At 42.3% G+C, this 25,739-nt stretch overlaps 1 protein-coding gene across 1 annotated transcript in view; it reads right to left on the bottom strand.

Annotated features, from left to right (window-relative positions):
* Positions 1–25,739, bottom strand: part of dtwd2 (DTW motif tRNA-uridine aminocarboxypropyltransferase 2) — a 171,907-nt gene that overhangs the window by 41,079 nt on the left and 105,089 nt on the right. The window contains exon 4 of the mRNA XM_078566593.1: positions 5,902–6,094. Within this exon, the coding sequence (XP_078422719.1) occupies positions 5,902–6,094 (193 nt within the window). The remainder of the gene's footprint in view (positions 1–5,901; positions 6,095–25,739) is intronic.

Below are 25,739 nucleotides of genomic sequence, written 5' to 3' on the forward strand. Positions count from 1 at the left end.
GCCAACTATGGTATCAGCGATGGAGTTAAGCCCGCGCAGCAGTGCAGGAGTGATGTCCTAGACCAAGGTCTCCATGGCAGCCACCATCCTGCCAGTGTTGACCTCGGTACGTTGCAATGCCGGCGTTATCACTTCAACCTGAAGACGGATTGATTCCTCTATCGTGCCGTGCAAGCTGAGGAGTGCACCGGCCATCTTTCCTGATGTTCCCAAGCTTGCCTTTGCAGCTCCAGCAATTTTGCCTTGGCTGAATCCAGAGGCTCGTCATCTGATTCGGACTCAGCAACGTTCTGGCCTCCAGCAGTCCTCCGAGTACCAGGGACCTGGGAAGTCTCTGCCTCCGCCTGCTGTGGATCAGAAAGTGTGATGTGCTCACCAGATTGTGGTCCTGAGGCTACTCTAAAGCTAGGTCCCACCGAGGTGTGTGTTTCTGCGCTGGTGGAGGGTGTGGGTAAGCGCTGTGACGAGACTTCAGGGAGGGTACCTTCAGATTCCTCTTCAGAGGTTTCTTCAAAGCTTGCTTGGAGGCCCTGGGTCATGGACTCTGTCTACTGCTTCCCAGATGTGCCTGTGAAAGCAAGGGAAGATAATTACTGCATGGCAGTAGCCTGTGAAAGAGGATACATCCCTCACGGCATGGTTATCCGATGGATGTTGCACTGCTGGATCCTCACTTGGTAGAGCAGTGCCGACCTCACCATCAGCACAGGATCGGTCCCAGTCATCGCCGGCCAGCTGGATGACTCTGCTTTCAAATTCTGTGAGAACTTTGAATTCCAGCATCCTTCCAACAAGTCTGTGACTTTTCCCTCCTGTTGTGAGCCAGTCTGTCCTGCATGGATAGAGATGGGGAGAGTGTATCAAAACGCCCGCCAGGCCAGATGATAAGTATGCCTGGCCTGTGCGGGTGGTGAGTGGTCCCATTGACGGGATGAGGACAATGATGGTGTGTGTGAAACAGTGAATGGTGATGTCCCTTGCACTGGCAATGAGTGAGGGCCCTGTGGGTGTGTGATGGGTTTGTGAATGTGTGATAGGTTTGTGAGTGGGAGAGTTGGGAGAAATGAAAAGAGTGACTTACCCTGGCGGAACGAAGGTCATTCATCCTTTTGCGGCACTGCGTGACTGTCCTCTTCTGAAGGGCGTTGGCGCTGACCACCGCTGCCACCAAGGCAGGTTGGTGACATTTCCACCCAGCCTGCGGCCAGAGTGGGGGTAGAGCACATCCCAGTGGACCTCCATGGCATCCAGCAATCACTCGGCAGCTCGCGTGCCATGGAAACGACGTGTTTCGCGGGAGTGAATATATAATGAGGTGGGCTCGGGAAGTTATGGCGTGAAAACCCGCTATTTTCATTGGCAGGTAGGACTCCATTTTACCTGTCCATTACCGCACTTAGTGCAATTCTGGGAAAATTCAGCCCAAAGTTGCTAACAGTGACACACAGGGAACAACACAAATGTTACAAATGAAGATGAAATGAAGATATAGTACTTATAAACATAAATCAAGATTAGTCCATATTCGGTGCAGATCTGATGTGTTTTGAAGTGAAGGTCTTGAGATTGTAGAGTTGTCTCTGCAGCTGCAATGGTTTCCAATGTTGAATTGCTGGAGGTTGCTTTAACAGGTGAGCTTACAAGGTGGAATCAGGGATTACAGGGAGGTGAGAAGGTTATTTACATCTGTTCTGCAGGTGTAGCACTTTTATCTACCTAGTTACTTTACAGCAGACCAGCAGCTGTTTTTAGATGCTTTTTCTGCCCTCCCCTGGGTTGAAGCCTTTTCAAGATGGTTCTCTCTGGATCTTCCTTTTCCTGCCCTTTACAATGCATTTTGCAGGTAAGGCAATGTGGCCACCATTATCATGTGACCTGTACAAGAATGCCAAGTCACTTTCCATATAAGGCAAGTGGTAATTCCATTCCAATGGAACTTACCTTCTGCAGTGATCAAAAGGGTCAAAGTTGTTCATACCTTAAGAGTGGTTTATCGGTTAGTGTCTTTGTGTTTGGAGGAAAAGCCATCAGGTCAATGAGTTTCTGTTTACTCTTTTGGAACACTCATTGAATTTTAAATCTACATGTCTGAGGAATGCATCCTTGTCTCCTCAGGAGATAAGAGAAACATGACTGAAATTCACACTGTCTGGTAACCTGCAGCCATTTTGAAAACAGTCTTTCAACTCAGTCCAAGAATTTTTTTTTAAATGTGACCTTCAGAACAGGTATTCAAAAATTTGTAATACCATTACTATGCACTGTAACAAAGGTTGGTGACTTGACTGGCTTCAAGCTGAACTCGGTGGTCATCATCAAGGTGAATTAAAGATGCAGATAGATCATTTATCTGTTCTTCTGAAGATAGCAGATGTAGGGTTGAGCTGTCTTTAAAATCTCTGTCTGTAGCACATGTATAGTCAAAATCAGCAGGCAGAGTTTGAGACTTGCAAGCTGGATAGACAGAGAGAGAGAGCGAGAACACCTACTCAGGGTCTTGCTCCGTCAGCATCTCAGTTGTTTGTCCTGGTCTGCAGAGAAAACAGGTGCTTAAACACACAAAGGGTTGGCTTGTCACATGACCCACTCTCCCCAACTGCCCAGTGACCCAAATATGGCTAGTGATTCCAGTTGTAACTTGATTATATCGTGGCTGTGAATTCCTCTCTCAGCCAAGGTCCCATTTTCCAAGTGAATATATCTAACGGCTTGTCTCCACTCAGTTGAGCAACCAAGTGATTGTTGGGATGTTTTGCTAATGAGTAGGACATGGCCCCCATTCATACTCCTTCAAGGTAATTGCTCCTGGTGAGGCTTTTCAGACAAGTAGGTTCCACTTAATAGCCTTAATGTAGAAGGTACCATGATGCAAATGTGTAGTCATCTTTGACTGAATGTGACTTCAGTCTTTTAAAAAATTCAATTAGTGGCTTCCAGCCAGTAAATTCAAAAATCATTTTTTAATATAAAGCATGGTTTCAAAACAAAAGGCTCAGAAGTCTTCAAAAAGATTGGAGAGGCATGTGGGGTACAAGCAGAATAAATTAATACCCAGTTCAGATCATAAGGAGGAAGTATTGTTATACACATATAATGTCGTACTGTTCAAATCTCATCCAACGTGTATGTGCGAAAGGTCATAGAGGCAAGAAATAGATAATTAAGCCCACTGAAACAATGCCAGTTCTCTGCAGTAACCAGTCAGCCCCATTTCCCCATATCCCTGCAAGTTTATTTACCTCAAATACTAATCCGATTTCTTTTTGAAATCATTGATTTCCTCTGCTTCCACCTCCCTCAGGAGTTCCAGATAGCAAGAAAATTCAAGCCACTTGACAAAGCAAAGGCTGTAGTACTGAAGATGTATTCCAGAATTAACTGCATCCTTCCAATACAGCTATTATCCTGGCATCTACCTGACAATGTTGAAAATTGCCCAGGTATGTCCTGTCCATAAGGAGGAGGACAAATCCAATCCAGCCCATTACCACCCCATCTGTCTACTCTCAGTCATCAGCAAGGTGATTGAAGGTGTCATTGATAGTGCTACCAATCGACACTCACAGTAATAACCTGCTCACCGATGCTCAGTTTGGGTTTTGCCAGGGACATTCAGCTCCTGTCCTCATTACAGCCTTGATCCAAACATTGACAAAAGAGCTGAATTCAAGAGATGGGGTGGGAATCACTGCCCTTAACATTAAGGCAGCATTTGATCAAGTGTGGCATCAAGGAACCCAGAAAAAATTAAGTCAATGGGAAACAGGGGGAAAACTCTCCACTGGTTAGCACAAAGAAAAATGGTTTTGGTGGTTTTGGCTGCTGGAGGTCAATCATCATTACTGCAGGCTCCTCAGGGTAGTGTCTTAGATCCAGCCATCTACAGCTGCCCTAAAAATGACTTTTCCTCATCATAAGGTCCCTCCACCACCAAAGCACAGTGGCAGCAATTTGTACCATCTACAAGATGCACCGCAGCAACTCACCAAGGCTCCATCAACAGCACCTTCCAAACCCACGACTTCTACCACCTAAAAAGAAAAGCTGCATGAGGAAACCACCACCTTTAAGTTCCCCTCCAGGCTACATGACTCTAACTCAGAGTTGGATACATCTTTGGAGGGTACCGGGGAGCAGGAGAATTGCCAATTGGAAGTTCAGACTTTCCAGGCACTTCTCACGTTGAGACTTCCGAGCGATCTTGTAATGCACCTTCCAGGTATGTTTGGTCTCCGATTAACCAGAAACCGGAAGATCTGGGTCACAGTCTCAAAACATAACAATCGTATGTTGTCACATTTGTATCAAGGAAGTAATGCCACATTAGATAGGAGGGACTTAGAACAGCTGTGAGGAATACAAAGACCAACCTGGAATACATGTGTGTAAAAGCTCTGAGCAATAAGGAGCCAATCAAACAGGGTTTGATTGAGTCAAAGAAAAAGCAAATTTATTAAGCACTAAACCCGAGAAAAATAATTAAAACGCCACATGAGCATTTGGCCTTCATGCAGTCATTTGGGAAAGACACACACACGCGCGCCCATAAACACATGTACGTGCACGCACACACATACACACTCACACACACCCCTCAGCTTGTTTCCTCTGCTGAAGCCTTTCTTCATACTGCCTGTGTCACTTGCAATCTGTCTCTAGTGGCTAGCAGTCTTGCCTTGAAATACTTCACACATTGTTTATTTCCAAGGGGTTTTGGGTGTGTCTGTCTGTGGCAGCCATTGTTTCACTACCCAATGCTTTGCATTTTTAATGTCTCTCCCCTTAGACAGTTACGAGTTTCACTGTGTGTCTGGGTTATAGGAAATGTCTCTCTCCTCATACTCCCCTGAGGGTGATTTGTTTGTTTCTCATCTCCACCTTGGAATGTGGCCTTGCACTTTTAAGCAGTTTGTTCTGTTTCAGTTCAAATTGCAAAATCTCCAGTCAATTGAAAAATGAAAAGTCATATTTTCAAAAATAATGGGGCATGGCCTCATAAGACCATTTCGACAAAGCACACTGCTTGATTGATACTCCATCCACCACCATATGCGTTCACTCCCTCCACCACCACCACATGGTGGCAGGAGTATATACCATCTACAAGACATGCTGCAGCAACTCACAAAGGCTCCTTCGACGGGACCTTCTAAACCCACAGCTTCCACCAGCTAGAAAGACAAGGGCAGCAGGCGCATGGAAAGACCATCATCTGCAAGCTCCCCAAGCCGCACACACCATCCTGTCTTGGAACTATTTCACTGTTCCTTCACGAGCACTGGATCAAAAACCTCCAATTCTCTTTCTAATAGCACTGTGGGTGGACCTACACCACAACAACTCCAGTGACCCAAGGCACCGGCTCAGCACCACCTTCTCAAAGGCAATTAGGGTTGGGCAACAAATATTGGCCCTGTCAGCAACGCACACATCCCACGAATGAGTAAAAAAAAAATCTGATTCTTTTTCAAGTTCATCATTTCATAGTTCATGAGCAGTAAGCTTCTTTCTCCCAAATGTAGTGCTTTATATTTGCCCATGTTACATTTCATTTGCCAATGTTCTGACATATATATTTTCTCTTATTCATCCTGGGCTGCATATCATAGTGTGATATTACTTGTAAATTTGACAAGCTTGCATTGATATTTCGAGCAATGCTTACTGATTATTGCTTAACAAGAGTGGGAACTGTGACTGATTTTTCCTTTCCCAAGTCTAAGGAAACCAAAATCAATGTCCCACTACTAACCCAGCCAAGATCAGTTATTTCAGCAAAGACCAGGTATCGACTCACTGTCATGATTTCTGTGATTTATCATAGAATGAAGTAAATGTACATTTTATTTTGAAAAGATGCTAAACAGATTTCTTGCTGCAATATTGAGATCTAATACTTACTTGTTTAGGGGAGCGGAAAAGAGAATTTCCATAAAACATCCCCTTGGCCTGGCTCCATGTCCCATCTATGATAATGATGTTATATGGTGACAGCGATGGGTCAAGTTCAAGTTCTTCTAGGTTATTTGCCTCAGGTCCAGGATATAGGACTAATGTACTAAGACTCTGGCAAACAGCTGCAAGTTCAGGATGCCTTTAAAATAAAAAAAAACATTTTCAGTCATCATTTTACATTTTCCTTGTCTTTCAAAAGAAATGGCCACATACACACTACATATGCTAAATACTAATAGACCTCTCAGGGAATTGTTTGCAGTAAGTTGGTTGAGGGCTGATTTTCCATTTGGCCCTCCCACCAGATGGCAAACCTCTGCAGCATGTTGGAGAACAGTAGCCAGAAGGCCTAAGACCTGCAGACCAACCATCTAAAGAACTCAATATCTACTCGGAGCCAGGCTCCATCTTTTGGGTGTGACTGGAGCTACAATGACCCACTGGTCTACAGAGAGGGTTGATACAGTGTCCGATTTTTAGGCTGCTCCTCTATTTGGGTACCCCATGGATAAATGCACAAGCAGTATGGTGGCAGAGTTGACCACAGGCACAGACACAGTTCAGCCCATTTTAGGATGCTACAGAAAACGCGTGGCAGTTAGTCCAGGCAGAGAACTGACTTTGTTGTGCTGGTGACTTGAGTGCTTTCTATGCACTACAAGCGGGGAAATGTGTAACACACACAAATTATAACTGTAGATAGTAAGCAGGAGAATGTTTACATCTTAATAATCCTTTCATGATAGGTGGAATCATTTAATCGTGCTTGTCCTTTAGAAACCACAAAGTCAAACTGACTGGAGCAGATAACTGACCTTCAACCAGTTCAATTATTGGATTTGGGCAAGTGCTGTAAATAGGCACACCCTCAGGTGGTTTATTTCCATTCCTGGGTAAAGCTTATGTGGATTAAACACCACAGCCCCCAAAAAACAGGCACAGAGATGACAACTCACTTGATTGCATTGCAGACAAATTGCCAACTTCGTGCTGCTTGTTCATTTGATGATCTTTGCTTCCAGCCTGTGCCAACCATGCTGTACATTGGCTAGACACATCAATAGTGGGCCAATATTGAGTGTCTAGCATGACTTGGCGCCAGTCCCCAGATGTTAATGAGGGACACTTTGCAGGGATAATGCACAGGATGCACCTTTTTTGTGTTTCGTGTCTAGGGCAATGCTGCGTCTGTCCAGTTTTATTATTTTAGATATTTTCACAGTGATTTTGATACAACTTGGTGGCCTGCCAGCCATTTATGTGTGCAGTTGAGAGTCAATCATTGCCAGGGTTCTGGAATCACGAAGAGGTCAGGTCAGTTAAGGATGACCGATTTCCTTCTCTAAAAGATATTAGTGAACCCAAAGATGGGTGCTTACAACAATTCAGTAGCTTTGTGCCCACCATACTGATACGAGCTTTATATTCCAGATTTACTGAATTTTAAATTTTTGGCCTCAATGCCCCAACTTTTCAGATGGCATTGTGAAGGAGATTTCTCCCAGGGTTTTCACGACAAATATTTACAAATTGTTTAAAATATTATTTCAAAACACAAAATGCAAACACATTAATTACTAAAATACACTGTCATGTCATTGGCACATAATGTCACTGTGCTGAGGACTGCTGCGGCTCTTTTTCCTCCCCTACTGTAAAGCTTTGACAAACGCTTTTTCAGAAATGGTGCCCTTTAATATACACCTTACCTATTATATACAAAACAAAACATGGGTAAAAGGAAAGTGATTAATCCTTGAATAACATCAGTTAAAATGTTCCATACACAGTGCAGTGCTGTGTATTTGTTGAGTGATGAAAGAGGGACTGCCTGTTCACACAGCTGGAGCATGGATATGGTGGACAGAGGACAAAAAAGGTCCCTGAGAAACTATGCCACTCCAAGGCCTCCAATTCTTCTGAAGCTTCAGTAAATACATTTGTTCTTATTAAACACATGGCAGATTTTAAATGCTAATTTATTTGCTGAAGCTAATTACTGGTTTGCAAACTACTGCTCAGTAGTTGTACTCTTGGCATTTCTAAATTCACCTTCAACTATAATTACTTGGAGTAATGTAAAAGGTAGTGCAGCTTTTACTACAACACAGGGATATTGTATTTCTATAATAGAGAAGCTTGAAGCAAACCACTATGGCCGGGATTTTGTATTCGGGGTTGGGAACCCAATGCCCAGACAATTTCCGGGTCTTAACCCTGCACTGTGTCTGTGTCGTTCCCTTGCGCTATCTTCCTAAGCAGATGTCCTAATTGAGTCAGCAGCGAGCTTGGCGCCTAATTAGTAGTGCTGAGCACTGCCAGCAGGTGGGAGCTAAATGCTGAGCACAATCTTCAAAGGCAGACAGCACCCTAGATAGGGCTTGCTGCTGCCTTGCAGAATAGAGGGAGCAGGCCATCAAAGGGCCAGCAGCCTCACAGCTCAGAGAAATGGCCAAACGGCAAATGACAATGGCCAGACACCCAAACTGAAACAATAATCCTTACTGCCAAAAATTTTTCCTCAGAGAAAACATTATTTGATGGCTCCCCACCTCGCATCAACAGTTATGCACTCATGTGCACCAGACAGGTTTGATGATCTGCAATTTGAAAAATTGCCTTCTGGCCCTCCTCAATCCATTACAAAGTTCCTCATGAATCTTAACGGGCAGTTAATTGGAGGCAAGGGAATTGCTGACTCCTTATGTACCCACCTTCACTTTGAAAGTAGCAGTGTATCCCGGAGGCATTAGAATACTGACACACCATCCGGAAGCAAAATTTTCAAATTGTGCTCGCTCCTGTTCTCACCCCCACAGGCAAGTGAAAATCAAGCCCTATGTTTTCTTTTTGGAATTAGGCAGTCATAACTGTAGCATAAGGCATGTTATATGCAAAATCTTGGCATTAACAACAGATGTGTTAAGCACTTGCGATAATTATTTTCACTCCTGGTAACGTGACTTAGCAGTTGTACAAGAAGTCTATTATAAGGTACATCCAGCAGCAGGACATCAACCAATGTCAATTTGTAATGGATCAGAGAAATAAATATATAATCAGGACTCCACCTGGTATGGTGAACAAAAACAAGCAGTACTTTAAGGCTGAGCTTCATGAAAATGAATTAAAAATACCATGTGCAGTGGCAATGAAGATTTGTAAAATACATACAGACACTGACTATCCGGCCTTTTTGCTAGTTCATGACTAAATATTTACTCATTAATATGTGTTTAATCAATATGAGAGTAACTACAAGTAGAAGTTAGGATAGTTAGAAATGTTATCAAAAGCTATTACATTGCAATCCTTCTTTATGGCCTTACAAAGCAGTTTTTGGCAGATTTTTCCACTTAGAAATAAAAATATAAATTGCTGGAAAATAATACAAGACAGGTCAGATGTTGAAAATCAAAAATTGTCATTCCTCCACAAACACAGCAAATTGAATTTGTATTTTATCCTGATATTCCTATGACAGGAAGAGCAGATCTGCAGTATAGCATCAGTGATGATGCCGGAATTTAGGGCAGACCTTGGATCCAGATGGGTTCCATGCCTTTTTGTCATCTCAGGATTCCAAACCATTCTGGGCAGGGAGTGCTGGTGCTTATCATTTGACCCCACGTCTGCATTTCATTTTATTGAAGGATAGCACACAGAAGAGAGAGAAGAGTCAGACAAGGGGATTCTTAGAGGTGACTTGTGAAGGCAGAAACAGAAGCTGAATGAATGAAGAATAGGGAGGGGGTATATGACAGATGTCAGCTTGTTAATACAAAGGACAATCAGATTGAATATTAAAGGTATAGAGAACAAGTGAAAAAGGAATTAAGAGGAGCAAAGAGATAGTACAAGAGTAGACTGGCAGCTAATGTAAAAGGAATCCATCTATCAGCATATAAACAGTGAAATGGTTATCAGAGTGGTGGGGCTGATTAGGGATCAAAGTGGAAATATATTATTGGATGTAGAAGGTGTGGCTGAGGTACTAATTGAATACTTTGTACTGCTGTTTACCAAAGAAGAGGTTATGCCAAAGCTGTGGCAAATGAGGAGGTTGCTAAGATACTGGATGAAATAAAAATAATGAGGAGGTGCTTGGAAGACTGGCAGTCATTTAAGTAGGAAAGGAGTTCCAGGATTTTGATCCAACGACAGTGAAGAAAAGGTGATGTAATTCCAGATCAGGATGGTGTGTGGCTTGGAGGGAAACTTGCAGATGGCGGTGTTCTCATGCGTTTGATGCCTTTGTCCTTCTAAGTGGCAGAGGTTATGGGTCTGGAAGGTGCTGTTAAAAGAGACTTGGTGAGTTGTTGCAGTGCATCATGTACATGATACACACTGCTGCCACTGTGTGTCGGTGATGGAGGCAGTGAGTGTTTAAGGTGGTGGATGGGGTGTCGATTAAGCAAGCTGCTTTGTCCTGCATCGTGTTGAGCTTTTTGTTGGAGTTGCACTCATCCAAGCAAGTGGAGAATATTCCATCACACTTCTGACTTGTGCCTTGTAGATAGTGGACAGGCTTTGGGAGACAGGAGATAAGTTACTTGCCATAGGGCGGGATTTTATTGATAGTGGGGTTTCCACCCCACCATCCTAAGAGTTGGCAGGCACAGCAGTCCTGCAGCCATTTAACGCTCCATAGACTGTTAATCGGCTGGAGAAGGAATTTCCGCCCTTTATTTGAGTGGAAGTCCTGCCTCAGAGAGCTGCTGGCCAATCAGGTTGACCAGTAGCTGTCTAGTCCCAGCAGTGCCCAGGACTGTAGTCCCCAGATTCTAACTCCCAGAGTCCAGGACCAGGTCTCATGGCAGGGGAGGCGAGCCCAATATCCAGTGCCCTCAGCTGTTAGCCAGGGAAGTTCTTTACCTATCGTAGATAGTGAAGATAACCAGATTGGAGGGAGATAAACCAATTCTGGTGCTAAGGAAGGCAAGCAAGTGGTCAGGAGATTGCATTAGATTGGCCAGGAGGTTTCATCAGATTGGCCAGTTTATTTTAAAGGTTACATCTGAAATGTTTTAACATTTCTTTCACTTTCAGTGCCTGACTGGTTGGCTGTATAATTGGTTGCAGCATTTCCTATACTAACATTCAAAGACTACATTCAAATGCACTTATTTGGTCGTAAGGAAATTGGGGATCTCTTGGAGTTGTGAAAGGCACGACATAAATGTAAGTTATCCATTTTGTTTCCAGCATGATCTGTTTCCGTTTCAGATTTCTCGCATCAGTCTTTGTCTCAATATATTACCTTGGAGTACATGCAACTGCTTTTATCTCGTGCTTCAAATCAGAAATTTAAAAAGCAACAAGTAGTTGCACATTTACAAAGATTAAACAGAAACAAGGCACTGACCAAATCTGCTTCTGAAGGATACAAATTATTTTACCCCAAAACAATTTAAAAGCTTTTAACATTTACTAGATTTATTGATGAATAAGGAACTTTAATAAACTTCGCAGGATAACAATGTTTTTATAAGACTATACAGACAGTAGCAATCAGTAAATAAGCAGTGGAACTGTCTGAAGCCAGAGCAGCTACCTGAAGCTTCATCACAATCTTCATTTCATGCCAATGTGCACGCTTTGTCTTATGTTGCAATTGCACTTTATGTACCTTGCACCTATCCATTAAGTAGTTGTGCTTGCATGTTGCTTGCTATGGCAACAGGCCCAACTGTTAATAATGAAGCTATAAACAATGCAAATGATGCTGCCAGATTTGCTCAAGTTTGTTGGTTACTGTAATTATACTTATTCCTATCCACAATAAGTATTGAAAAAAATACTTGGAATTTCAAGCCTGGTAGTTTTGGGGAATGCAGTGGGTCAAGTGGATCAAGGGCCAGATTTTCCAGATTTTCAACAGGCTGCCGAGGTGAGCATGGAGTAACAATGGCCTGCTGACAGCTAGTGTCCCTATTTGCTGGAATTTTACTGTCTTCACAGCATCTTTGAATAGGCTGAGTGGGATGTGGGTGACTTCTACCTATTTAGGCAATTTAAAGGGTCTACTATGGCTACTCTGACGACTGCTCTCCACCCCTGCTGAGGCTGAAATTCAGCCACAGGACGGAGGCTGCTTTCCAGTGTTAAGCCGGGTGGCCTGGACTCCATCCTACAAGTAACCCTCCATCCCCCACAGCCACAATTGGCAGAGGGCCACAACTGTGGTTGCTGGCTGTCCTGTGGCGGAATCCCCCCTCCATGATAGCAGCCTGGCAGCTGCGACTTCTATGCAATTTCAAGTTCTTAAAAAGTCTTGAGAGGGCGCCTCCATCTTGAGGCACCCTCTCTTTTACCTTCCTACATATGTAGCTCCCACTGTTGGGCTGTCAATCTGTCAATACTAGGGGCCTTGTACTGGACCTCCAGCCTTGGAAGGCAACCCTTCCTCCTTAATTGGATGGAGCTCCTGGAGGCAGCCACCTAATTGGCAGTTCCTGACACTAGGCAGAATTCCGGATTGGGACCCTGGAACAAAAATTCAGCCCCAAGTGTGAATAGGGAAACATTTAGGAGAGGGTGATCATATTATCATAAGATTTAACTATGAAAAGGCCAAGGAGAAATCCAGGGTAAAAATAATTAACGGAGGGACGGCCAATTTCAAAGGGGTGCGAATGGATCTGGGCACAATGCGCTGCCTTTAAAGAGGATTTGGTTCGGGTACAGTTGAGGAATATTCCCATGAGTGGTAAAGGCAGGACAAATAAATACGCAACTCCCTGGATAATGATAAAGACAGAGTAATGGGTAGCAGAAAAAGGGTGCACATGGCAGATGTCAGGTTGAAATATAAAGGAGAACCAGGCTGAATACTGAACATTCAGAGGTGAAGTGAAAAAATAAACAAGAGAAAACCAAGAGAGCGTATTAGAAGAGACTGGCAGCTAACATAAAAGGGAATCCAAAAGTCTTCTCTAAGAACATAAATAGTAAAAGGATAACAGCGGGAGGGTTGGGGCCAATTATGAACCAATATAGGATTTATGTATGGAGGCAGAGGACATGTATGAGGTACTAAATCTTGCATCTGTCTTTATCAAGGAAGAAGCTTCTGCCAAAGTCGTAGCGAAAGAGGAGGTAGTTGAGACACTGGATGGGCTAAAAATTGATAAGGAGGTGGTAATAGAAAGGCTGGCTGTACTTAAAGTTGATAAGTCACCAGGACCAGATGATATACACCAGAGGACACTGAGGGAAGTATGGTGGAAACTGCGGAGGCACTGGCCATAATCTTCCAATCTGTCTTAGATACTGAGGTGGCGCCCGAGGACTGGAGAATTACAAATGTTACACCCTTGTTTGGATAAAGTGTCCCATGACAGGCTTGTCAGCAAAGTTGAAGCCCATGGAATAAAAGAGACAGGGACAACATGGATACAAAGTTGGCTGAGTAATAGGAAACAGAGTGGTAGTGAACAGTTTTTAGGACTGTAAAAAGGTATATAGTGGGGTTCCCAAGAGGTCAGTATTAGGACCACAGCTTTTCATGGTCTATATGAATTGTGCAAGGCACAATTTCAAAATTTTCAGATGGCATAAAACTGGGATTATTGTGAACTGTGAGGATAGTGGTAAATTTCAAGAGGACATAGGCAGGCTGGTGGAATGGGTGGACAATGTGGCAGATGAAATTTAATATAAAGGAGTGTGGAGTAATGCATTTTGGTAAGAAGAATGAGGAACGGTAATATAAAATAAAGAACAGAATTCTACAGGGTGTGGAGAGGCAGGAGGACCTAGGGGTATGTGTGCACAAATCAATGAAAGTAGCAGAACAGGTGGAGAAAGTGGTTAATAAGGCATATGGGATCCTGGGATTTATAAATTGAGGCATAGAGTACAAAGCAAGGAAGTTACAATGAAACTTAATAAAACACCGTTGCAACCTCAACTAGAGTATTACGATCAATTATGAGTACCATACTTTAGGAAGGCTTTAGAAGGCAGAAAAGATTTACAAGAATGGTTCCAGGGATGAGGGACTTCAGTTACGAGGATAGACTGGAAAAACTATATCTGTTCTCCTTAGAGAAGGTTAAGAGGAGATTTGATAGAGCTTTTCAAAATCATGAGTGGTCTGGACAAAGTAGATAAGGAGAAACTGTTCCCATTGGCAGTAGGGAAGAGAACCAGGGGATGTTGATTTAAGGTGAATGGCAAAAGAACCAAAGATGACATGAGGAAAAATCTTTTCACACTATGTGTGTTTAGGATCTGGAATGCACTGCCCGAGTGTGGAGACGACAGTTAAGCGGCTTTCAAAAGGGAATTGGATGCTTAACTGAAGAAAAAAAAATGCAGGGCTAAAGGGAAAGGATGGGAGAGTGGGACTAGCTGAGTAGCTCTCCTATCGAGCTGGCACAGACAAGACAGGCCAAATGGCTTCCTTCTGTGCTGTTATCATTCTATGATTCTCTTGCTGACAAAGCTGACCTTTACCTTAATTGCTACTTTTTTTTTCAAATGTCCTGTACAGATACAGAACAAACTATTTTGCACCTGTTAAGTGGTAGCAGTCATGTCTGAGACAGAAGGTGGGTTTAATGTCAGGGCTTGGCTGCCACTTCAGTAACCTACTGTGGATGTGCTGCATTGTTGGAGGTGCTGTCTTTCAGTTGAAATGCTAAAGACATAAGAACATTAAAAAATAGGTGCAGGAGTAGGCCATTCAGCCCCTCAAGCTTGCCCTGCCATTCAATAAGATCATGGCTGATCTGCCCCAAGCCTCAACTACTCTTTCGTGCCAGCTCCTCATAATTCTCAACTCCCCGATATTTCAAAAATCTATCTACCTCCTCTTTAAATACTTTCAGTGATCTAGCCTCCACAGCTCTCTGGGGCAGAGAATTCTAGACATTCACTACCCTCTGAGAGAAGAAATTCCTTCGCATCTCAGGTTTAAATGAGTGCCCCTTATTCTGTAACTATGCTCCCTAGTTTGAGATTCCCCCACTAGTGGAAACGTCTTCTCAATATCTACCCTGTCAAGCCCCCTCAGGAACTTGTACATTTTAATAAGATCACTCCTCATTCTTCTAAACTCTAATGAATAAAGACCTAACCTGTTTAGCCGTTCTTGATAAGTCAACCCCTTCATCAGCAACCCCTAGGAATCAGCCTAGTGAATCTCTTTTGAACTGACTCCAATGCCAGTGTATCCTTTCTCAAATACGGGGACCAACACTGTACACAGTACTCCAGGTGTGGCCTCACGAACACCCCGTATAGTTGTAACAGGACTTTCCTATTTTTAAACTCCAACCCCCTAGCAATACAGGCTAAAATCCCATTTGCCTTCTTTATTACTTGCTGCACCTGCATGCTAACTTTTTGTCTTCCATGCACAAGAACACCTAGACTCCTCTGTGCTGCACTTTTTTGGAGTCTCTCTCCATTTAAATAATAGTCTGCCATTTGATTTTTCCGACCAAAGTGCATGACCTCACACTTTCCTACATTAAACTCCATCTGCCAAGTTTTTGCCCACTCACTCAACCTGTTTACATCCCCTTGCAGATTCCTTATGTCCTCATCACAACATGCCCTCCCGCCTATTTTTATGTCGTCAGCAAATCTGGATACATTATACTCTGCCCCCTCCTCCAAGTCATTAATATAGATAGTAAATAATTGAGGTCCTAGGACTCATCTTTGTGGCATTCCACTAGTTATGCCTTTCCAACCTGAAAAAGACCCATTAATCCTGACTCTCTGTCTTCTGTGTGTTAACCAATCCTCAATCCATGCTAATACATTACCCCCAATACCGTAAGCTTTTATCTTATGCAATAACCTTCTATGTGGCACCTTATCAAATGCCTTCTGGAATCCAAATACACTACATCTACCAGTTCCCCTTTATCAACTTTGCTTGTTATATCCTCAAAGAACTCTAGCAAATTTGTCAACCAATGCCTCCACTATCTCTGCAGCCACTTCCTTTAAAACCCTTGGATGCAGGGCATCAGGTCCTGGTGACTTGTCTGCCTTTAGTCCCATTGGTTTGTCAAATACTTTGTCCCTCGTGATAGGGACTGTTACAAGATCTTTCTTCCCATTAGCTCCTTGCTTATCTGATATCTTTGTTAATGTTAAGCTATGTTCCCTACTCAGATGGACATTAAGATCACAGGGAAAAATTCAAAGAGCAAGAATTTCTACCAATGTCTTAGTCAACATTCCCACTCAAACAAAATCATCAAAATCATATTAATTGGTCACTAATCTCAGTTATTGTTCATGGATCTTGCATGTAAATTGCCTGCTACTATTGCTTACATCATTGTGATTGCATTTCAGAAATTATTCATTCACTTTTATTGAAAATTACTGCACAATTTTTTTCTCTTTGCTTTTTATTTACCTGAAATCAACCTAAGTGCTTCCAGTATAATCAAAATAAACAGCTACTAGTTCCTAAAATTAGATCTTTAAAATGAAGGCATCATTTATTTTCCTATCCTATCTGATTACCCATGGCATTGATTCTGGTCTTGAGCAGTTTTTCTAGATTGGCAGTTGCTTGGCTCCTTTCTTTATTAACTCAACAATATGTCCAAATTATCTCAATTCAAGAAAAACAGCAGTAAATAAGTGAGTTTTGTGTACTTTTAAAACAACAGAGTGCTTAGTTGTTATTTATTGCTGTTTAATAGGCAGCTTATTATTTAGAAAAGTTATATCACAGCAGTTAGAGAACAATATAAACCCTTTGCTTAGCAGAGTTCACAGTACTTCCTCAGCTTATAACCTTGCAAACAATTGACTGAGAAATGAAATTATCAAAAGGTTTCCTTCTTTAAGGTGCAGCCACCCATTACTAACATCACCTAAACAAGGAAAAACATACTATTGCTGCTGACACCAAAACCATGCAAATCACTGCTTCCTGAAACTACCAAATATCTCAATATTATGGGCAGAAATTTATGGTATGCGGCTGGTGGGTTTGTGGTCGAGTGGGCCTGTAAAATTCCCCAGCTAGCCTTCCTGGCTACCTTGGGCTTGTCTGCAATTTTATGGGGAGCGGTCAAGCCCTAGGCCCTCTCTCACCCCAACTGAGGACCTAATACTCCCTCCCTGTCTGCAATTTTTCAGCCTGCAGGATGAATTCAAGGTCTTCTGGGGGGATGCCTGGCAGATCACTCTGCTCAAGCCTTGGACGTGAAAGGTGAGGGGGGGGCGAAGAGCATCTCCATTACTGGCTCCCTTTCGAGATCAGCCCCCCGCGCCAACCCCCCTCTCCCCCAACCGCCCCACCACACACCCCCAGCCCCCAAAAGTCTGCTGTCTCCCAGGTGCTCCTTCCCTGGCCCTGCCATTATGACTCCCACCCCTTCTCCTAGCCTCCCATCCAGTCCCCGCTGCGAGATCCTGCACTTAGATGGTCACTGGGGCTCCAGCACATAGACTGGAAGGACTGCTTGTAGTCCTAGCACTGGATACTGATCAAGGTGGCCCTGCTGGGACTACACAGCTGCGGCCAATCCGACTGGCAGGCAGCTCTCTGAGGCAGGAGTTCTTCCTAAATGAGGGGCAGAAATCCCACCTAGGTGCATACCCCACAGACATTTTACCCATAAAACTCTGACTCATGAATTGGAAAAATTATTTGCCCAACTTGTACCAACTGCACACCAATCCTCAGCAAAATGTGTTGTCAAATTTATGCCATGTTCTTTTTTCACTAAATAATATTCTGTATAGTGTTTAAACGTGTTAGCACAAACCACAGAGAACATTGCAATTATGGATAAAAACATGTGTTATGACCGAGATGGGAGAGTTGTGTGAATTATCAAGTCCCGCTACTCCACAGTCTGTAAAATCAATTTAAATGTTTAATTTTCCCACTGAAATGGCCAATTGTGTACCTATACCCCTAGTACCCAGGAGAAAGGAGGCTCTGACCAGACTTCTTTCAAAAACTCAGAATGATTAATTTATTTTAAACAAAACCTCTTTTAATAAGTTGCAAGTACTGGTTAACACACAATTGTAATTGGGAAATATAACTATCTCTTCCTAAAGAATTCTCCCCAACAAACACACACACACACGGACAAAGGGCAGATAGAGACTCTCTGCAGAGGGTAGGCGTTATAAAATTAGGGATGAAACCCGCAGGGTCTCGACACTGTCGACCTGGAATTCTCTCATTTGCAGATGGGCCGCTGGTCCCAGTAGATGCCTGATAGTTCTCACCAACTAGTCCAGCTTTGCAGGTCAAAATGGAGACTGCTTTCACTCAGGTGAGGGTTTTCTGGCTGCAGATTGATAGCCACACACAATTTCAGGCAAGCTAGAGAGGGAGCCTTTCTTTCTCAGCTTGTTCTCCAATAAGACTGCCTCCCAAAACAAGCAGGTTCACAACTTAAGTATTTTCCCCTCTCTCCCAAGTGACTGCCTTTTTCTCTCCCAGCTTCTCATTCAGTAAAGTGCTTTGCAGTTCAACATAAACAACTCCTTCTCAAGTACCATATAGGTCGTGATTTCTTGGAAGAGGCCTGCTTGTTTATAGTTCCAAGGTGAACTTATGACCTTTTAAAAAAAATCCCAGGTTAGCATCCACATGTCCAGATCACACCAAGTCCTTCCATTTTGTAAAAGAAAACTTCAGTCTTGAGAGATGTGATTCTAACACATGCTACATTACTATGCATTCTTATAATATTTGCAGACTGTAGTCAGTGAATTACAAAGAAAGAATAAAAGAATGCAATATTGCATTGTTTTGTAACTCGTTTTACTAAAAACTAACTTCGCCAAAGTAGCTGTGCCTAAACTGGCATGAGAATCAAGGAAATGAATAGAGGTTGAAATTGAACAGGTATAGACATCAAGGAAACCACAAACCTCTTTTGCTCTGTTGCTGTAAAAGAAGCCGGGCTTCTTAAGATGCTTACAGAACAAAGACATTGTGTGGTACTGCATCCCATGGACCAAAACATCTCTACATTTGATCCTTTGTTTGTGCTGAGTTAGTTAGACAGGGCAGAAAGTAAAAGGCCTCAACACTTGCAGGCTGTGGAGGGGAAAATTAAACTTGGGTTCCCTTTCCTGATCACTATTCCAACATTTATTGGAAAGAGCAAGCTTGGACAGTGAGACCAGGATCAGAGTCACCTGGAATACACTTCTCCCCAGCTCAGTTATAAAACATGCCTCATTACAGTGAGTTTATAATAAAATCAAATTAATACAATGAGGGCTCTGCCTTCACACAGTGGTAGCTCTCTCACCTCAGACAGAAGGTCATGGATTCATAGTCCACTCCAGAGACCAGATCACAAAAGTGTTATTGTGCAGTACTGAAGGAATTTGCTGCATTGCCAGTAGTGAAATCTTTTGGATGAGGTGTTAAAATAAAACAAATATGCGCTTTCAGACAGATTTAAAAAGGTGTAGGAACAGGGGACTTAGGAGCGGGAATAGGTCGATCAGTCCTTCAAGCCTGCTCCGCCATTCAATAAAATCATACCTGGTCTGGTTGTGGCCTCAACTTCACTTTGCCATCTACACTCCAACCCCCACCACCCCCACCCCCCCACCCCCCAAACACCTCTAACCCTTGATTTCCTTGTCTAACAAAAATCTGTCTCACTCAGCCTTGAATAAATTCAAAGACCCAGCCTCCACTGCTTTCTTAGGAGCAGAATTCCACAGACTAACTACCCTTTGAGAAAAAAAAAATTCTCCTCATCTCCATTTTAAACAGTAGACTTTTTATTCTTAAACTGTGTTCCCTAGTTCTCGCCTCTCCCGCAAGTGGAAACATCCTTCCAGTATCTACCCAATCAAACCCCCTCACAATCTGATATGTTTCAATAAGATCACCTCTCATTCTTCTAAACTCCAATGGGAATAGGCCCAACCTGTTCAACCTTTCTTCATAAGATAAGCCCCTCATCCCAGGAATGACTCCAGTGAACCTCCTCTAAACTGCTATTAGAATCACATCTCTCAAGACTGAAGTTTTCTTCTACAAAATAGAAGGATATGATATGATCTGGACATGTGGATGCTAACCTGGGATTTATTTTAAAAGGTCATAAGTTCACCTTGGAAATGTAAACAAGCAGGCCTCTTGCAAGAAATCACTTGACCTAAATGGTACTCGAGAAGGAGTTGTTTGTTTGTTTGTTTTGAACTCCAAAGCACTTTAATTAACCAAAAGCTGGAAGACAAAAAGGCAATCACATGGCAGAGGCAGACCTTAAGTTGTAACCTATGGTTTTGCTTTCAGTCTTGTTGGGGATCAAACGGAGGAAGGAAGGGTACCCTAACTGGCTCCCTCTATCTTGCCTAAAATTGTGTGTGGCTGTCAACTTATAGCCAGAGTGTAACTAGTCTGCATTTGGACCTGCAAAGCTGAGACCAGTTGGTGAGAACTTCCAGACATCCACCAGGACCAGTCTTCACATGAGGGAACTCCTGCAGACTTTATCCTTTATTTTATAATGCCCAGCCTCCAAAGCCCATCTCTGCAGAGAGACTCTATCCATTTGGCCTTTGTTTCTCTGAGAGTATGTGTGTTTGTGTGCGCGCATGCGTGCGCACATGCATGCTGGGGGAAATTCTTTAGGAAGAGATAGTTATACTTCCCGATTACAATTATGTGTTAACCATTACTTGCAACTTGTTAAAAGGAGCTTTGCTTAAAATAATCATTCTGAGTTTTTTGAAAGAAGCATGGTCAGAGTCTCTTTTCTTCTAAGTACTAGGGGTATAGGTACACAATTGGCCATTTTGGTGAGAAAATTAAACATTTAAATTAATGGTACGGCCTGCGGAGTAGTGGGGCTTGATAATTTGCACACTCCTCTCATCCCGGTTGTAACACTACTTCTAATTCGATTATATCCTTTTTCAAATAAGGAGACCAAAACTGTACACAGTATTCGAGATGTGGTCTCTCCAATGCCCTGCACAGCTGCAGTAAAACTTGCCGACTTTTATATTCCATTTCCCTTGCAATAAATGCCAACATTCCATTTGCCTTCCTAATCACTTGCTTATCTGCATACTAGCTTTTTGTGATTCATGTATCAGGCACCCAGATCCTTCTGAACCACCGAGTTCTGCAATCTCTCTCCATTTAAATAGTATACTGCTTTTCTATTCTTCCTGCCAAAGTGGACAATTTCACATTTTCCCACATTATACTCCATCTGCCAAATTTTTTCCCACTCACGTAACCTGTCCAAATCCCTTTTCAGACTCTCTACCTCCTCTCGACAACTTACTTTCTCCCCTACTTTGATGCCATCTGCAAATTTAACTATCATGACATAACTCAAAGAAGTGCAGGGGAGTTCTCTGAGTGTCCTGACGAACAGTTAACTTTCAACGAACATCAGTTAAAACTGATTATCTTGTCATTTACCGAACTAATATTTGTGGGACCTTGCTGTGTGAAAACTGGCTGCCACATTTCCCTAAGTTACAAAAGCAGTTCTGCTTCAAAATGACTTAATGGGCAGTGAAGTGCTATGAGACTTCCTACATTTTTGAAAAGTGGTATATAAATGCAAGTTCCTTCTTCTGTTCATCCTAGGTTGAGTTACTACATTGGAGCCCGTGTCCACGATAGTCCTATATGGTCAGGGGAGGCCCTCCGCCTGCCACTCCAACTCACTTGCTGAGTTGGGAGTCAGCTACTTATGGCAGGCTTCAGCAGGATTTTGCCCTGTAAACAGAGCAGCAGTTGTCTCAAGACAAGCATCACTGGTGCTGCAGTCACAGCAAAAGAAACAAGGAGCACATGATGTGGACAGAGGGCCCTGAAGACTCATGCAAGTCTCCCAACTTCTTCAGCAGTTAAGACCTAAGAGTGGAATGGAGGGAGAGGTCATTACATTGAACTTTGCCCTCCTTCAGAAGAACGCAGAGTCTTCCCCTCACTATCGTAGGAACTACTGCCAGCCAGGGAAGCATTGGGAATAAGGACAGCAGGAAATTCACCAGGAACCTGAAACCTGCCTTCCTACCAGCATACGAGGAAAATCAAGGCCCTTGTCTGTTACAGTCCTGACAAAGATGCAGTGAATTATAACAATGATTATAATCTAGCTAATATTTACTGTTTCTTTTAATGTTGGTGCTTCTGATCATCTTCTGTTAACTTAATTCTTCACAGGATTGTTTTGTAGTTTTTTTTTAAACCTGCGCTACATAGTCTATTGATGTGTAATCTGTTTATAGATTGGAGAATCAGAAAATACAGTGAGGTCATGTGCCATTTCTAATGTACATCATAACAGTAAAAACATTCTACTTTCACCCCGCAGCATGCTATCCCAGATTACTTTATGTCTAAGGTCACAGTTTGACTCACAGAAAGCAAGTGCTTATCAATTAAAATGAACTCCTATATTGATACAGGGAAAGTATCTGGAGAAAGCTCAAATCTAACCATTTATACTCAAAAATGGCAACACTTATCAGAAGGAAAATCGTTGTTGATGGCTACACCAATTATTAAAGCCAATATGTGAGGAATAAGCTTTTCAATGTATTTCAGACTGAGACAGCACAGCTGGGATCAAGAAGTTGCTGCTATTTATATTACTGCTGTTAGCATTTTTGCTAGCTTATGTGATCAGTTGCAAAGTTTTCCAGCTGTCAATACTGATATTACATAGGGTAGGAATATGCTCAAGCATGTCCTTACAACTCTTTCACTGCCCCTTTTTCTCCAAATTTGCTGCAGTCCCTCATGCAGCATTCTTCTTGTCCTTCTATTCTCTTCTATAAAAAGATTTATGATGACCAGCACTTATTAACATGGCCTCAATCCTGGTGTTCTTGACATTGTCCTGGATCTTGCTGGTGGTAATTTTACCCTGCAATTTAATGTGCAAGACAGATCTTAGGTGTTCAAGATCAAATCTGTCAAATTTCTGAATGTTATGATGGTAACATGCATAAGATCTTTATCTATAAAAAAGGGTGGTGAGACCAATGTTCCTATGATTTTCAGCTATGTTAACAGCTTGATCCTGTGCTAATTCAAAACATGTTTATTTAGCAAGCATTTCTGATTTAAAAGAACATTTCACCATCTATTAATGCACCAACAGACAATATATAGCTTAATTAAATGCACTGGTTGAAACCCTTTAGTCAATTATTACAATGGCAATGGTGAGTTTTGTGTATAGTAATATTTTCTTGGATTTAGCTGATACATATTTACTTATTCGCTCATGGAACGTGGGCTTCGCTGGCTAGACCAGCACTTATAGCCCATCCTTAATTGCACTTGAGAAGGTGGTGGTGACCCACCTCCTTGCACCGCTGAAGTCCGTGTGTTGTAGGAACACCCACAGTGCTGTTAGGGAATTCCAGAATTATGACCCAACGACAGTGAATTATATCGATATAATTCCAAGTCAGGATGGTGTGTGTCTTGGAGAGGAACTTGAAGGTGGTGGTGTTCCCATGCATCTGCTGCCCTTGTCTTTCTAGGTAGTAGAGGTCACAGGTTTGGAAGGTGTTGTTTAAGGATCCTTGATGAGTTGCTGCAGTGCATTTTGCAGATAGTGCACATTGCTGCCACTGTGCATTGGTGGTGGAGGGATTGAATGTTTAAAGTGGTGGATGGGGTGCCAATCAAGTAAGTTGCTTTGTCCTGGATGGTGACGAGCCTCTTAAGTGTTGATGGAGCTGCACTCATTGAGGTAAGTGAAGAATATTGTGAGAAATTGATTTTTTAAAAACATTTTTGGGGAATATTGTGTTATTCTGTGAAGAAGACTATGTGTGTGTGTATGATTTAATTAAGCTGGGCAGAGATTAATAGGAGACAGGTTGTCTGGAGGATTTAAAACATGAAAACAATAGAGGAGTTAGGTTTGAGGTACAAGTGAATAGTTTAGATCTAACATTTGCATATTTAGGCAGCAACAATATCTAAAGTAGTTCTGCTGGAATATAATTAGCACCTGCACCCCCCCACCTCTCCCCCTCCCACACCCCCAAAAGCAGTAATTACTCTTTTAGGAACAAATAAGTGTGTTTGAACCAGGAAGTTTCTTTTCTATTTTCTTCACGCTAATGCTTCATGTTGTACAATTGTACCTTTGATTCCCTTTGAACAAGACCAACATCTTTTTCATGAGAGTGGAGAGTTTGAGTATCAAAGGGAATTCAGAGGTAACAAGAAACATGTTTGCGTCTTGCAGGAGTTCCATGGGTAAACAGAAGTGGGTAATTATATTTTATTGACCCAAAGCAAAGACAAGATAGAAACATGAAAGATCTAATATTTGGAAGGATTTGAGTTTCAAAGAGGTGTGAAAACAATGGAACCTGAGGTGAAAGGGGGAAAACTGTATTTTAGAGTTACCGTGGAGAGCTTAAGGGAGCTGTATAAACTGCAGTGGCTGGAATTGAAGCTAAGCTGTTGAGCTGGAGCTGAGTTGGGAGCTGTGGCTCTGGGCTGGGAGACGATGCAGGTTTGAATCATCCAATCAAGCGAGAAAAGTCTTGGGCTGCAAAAAGCAGTTTTATTCTGAAGTTTGGGTTTCCCCAGCAGAGTGGAAGAGTGTTACAGATCATGTGGTATGTCTTTGTTAAAGCTACAGTATTACTGGATTTTTATAGTTAAACATCTATAAGGGAATGTTGCTTGGAAGGTGTTTACTTGTGGCTCTGACCTTTTTGTGTCTTTCTGGGGGAATGATTTTTAAGGCTAAGTTTAACTGTAATCTTGTGTGCTTAAGTTTTCTTTCATGCTCATTAATAAAACTTCTACTTTTAATTTTAAAAATCCCTAAAGTGTTACTGGACTTCTTGCTGCTAAGATCAGTACATCATCTTCTCATTTTTAGAATACCAAAAAAACGGGTAAGGCCCATAAGAAGAGTTTCCCTCTGGGATTTGAAAATCTCGCAATTAACATCAGCTGCGGTCATAACAATATTCCATCACACTCCTGACTTGTGCCTTGTAGATGGTGGAAAGGCTTTGGGGAGTTGGCAAGTGAGTCACTCTCCACAGAATTCCCAGCCTCTGACCTGCTCTTGTAGCCACAGTATTTATATGGCTGGTCCAGATCAGTATCTGGTCAATTGTAACCCCCCCCAGGATGTTTATACTGGAGGGTTCAGCGACAATAATGCCATTGAATGTCAAGGGGAGATGGTTAGGTTCGCTTTTGTTTCATCTATTTGATTTAGGCCTTTATAGCTTCTATTTCATTTAGGTTTCCTAGACTCATACTCTTATCACCAATTGGTCTTCACTATTAAATACTAGTTGTCAGGTTTGTTGCTTCTGACAAGTCAACACAGCATGAATAATATATCACACCATAGCATTTTTGTGTATGTCTATACATAAAGCTTTTATTTTTAATTTATTCATGAAAAAGGTGTTGGTCTTGTTCAAAGGGAATCAAAGGTACAATTGTACAGCATGAAGCATTAGGGTGAAGAAAATAGAAAATAAACTTCCTGGTTCAAACACACACATTTGTTCCCAAAAGAGTAATTACTGCATTCGAGGGGATGGGGGGGTGCAGGTGCTAATTATATTCCAGCAGAACTACTTTAGATATTGTTGTTAACTGTACATCATTTGATTCTTAAGAGAGCTATACTTATTTTACTACCATCTGATTTTAATGCCCTGGAGGTCGAAGTCCTAGAGAAAGAACAGATTAATGCTTTTGAGAACATGGAAATGATTTCAATCATTCTATGTACTTGCAAAATTTCTAATATACAAATATCACCAAGTAAACAAGGAAAAACATCAAA

Source organism: Cetorhinus maximus, chromosome 2, assembly GCF_964194155.1.
Source record: "Cetorhinus maximus chromosome 2, sCetMax3.hap1.1, whole genome shotgun sequence".
NCBI lineage: Eukaryota > Metazoa > Chordata > Chondrichthyes > Lamniformes > Cetorhinidae > Cetorhinus > Cetorhinus maximus.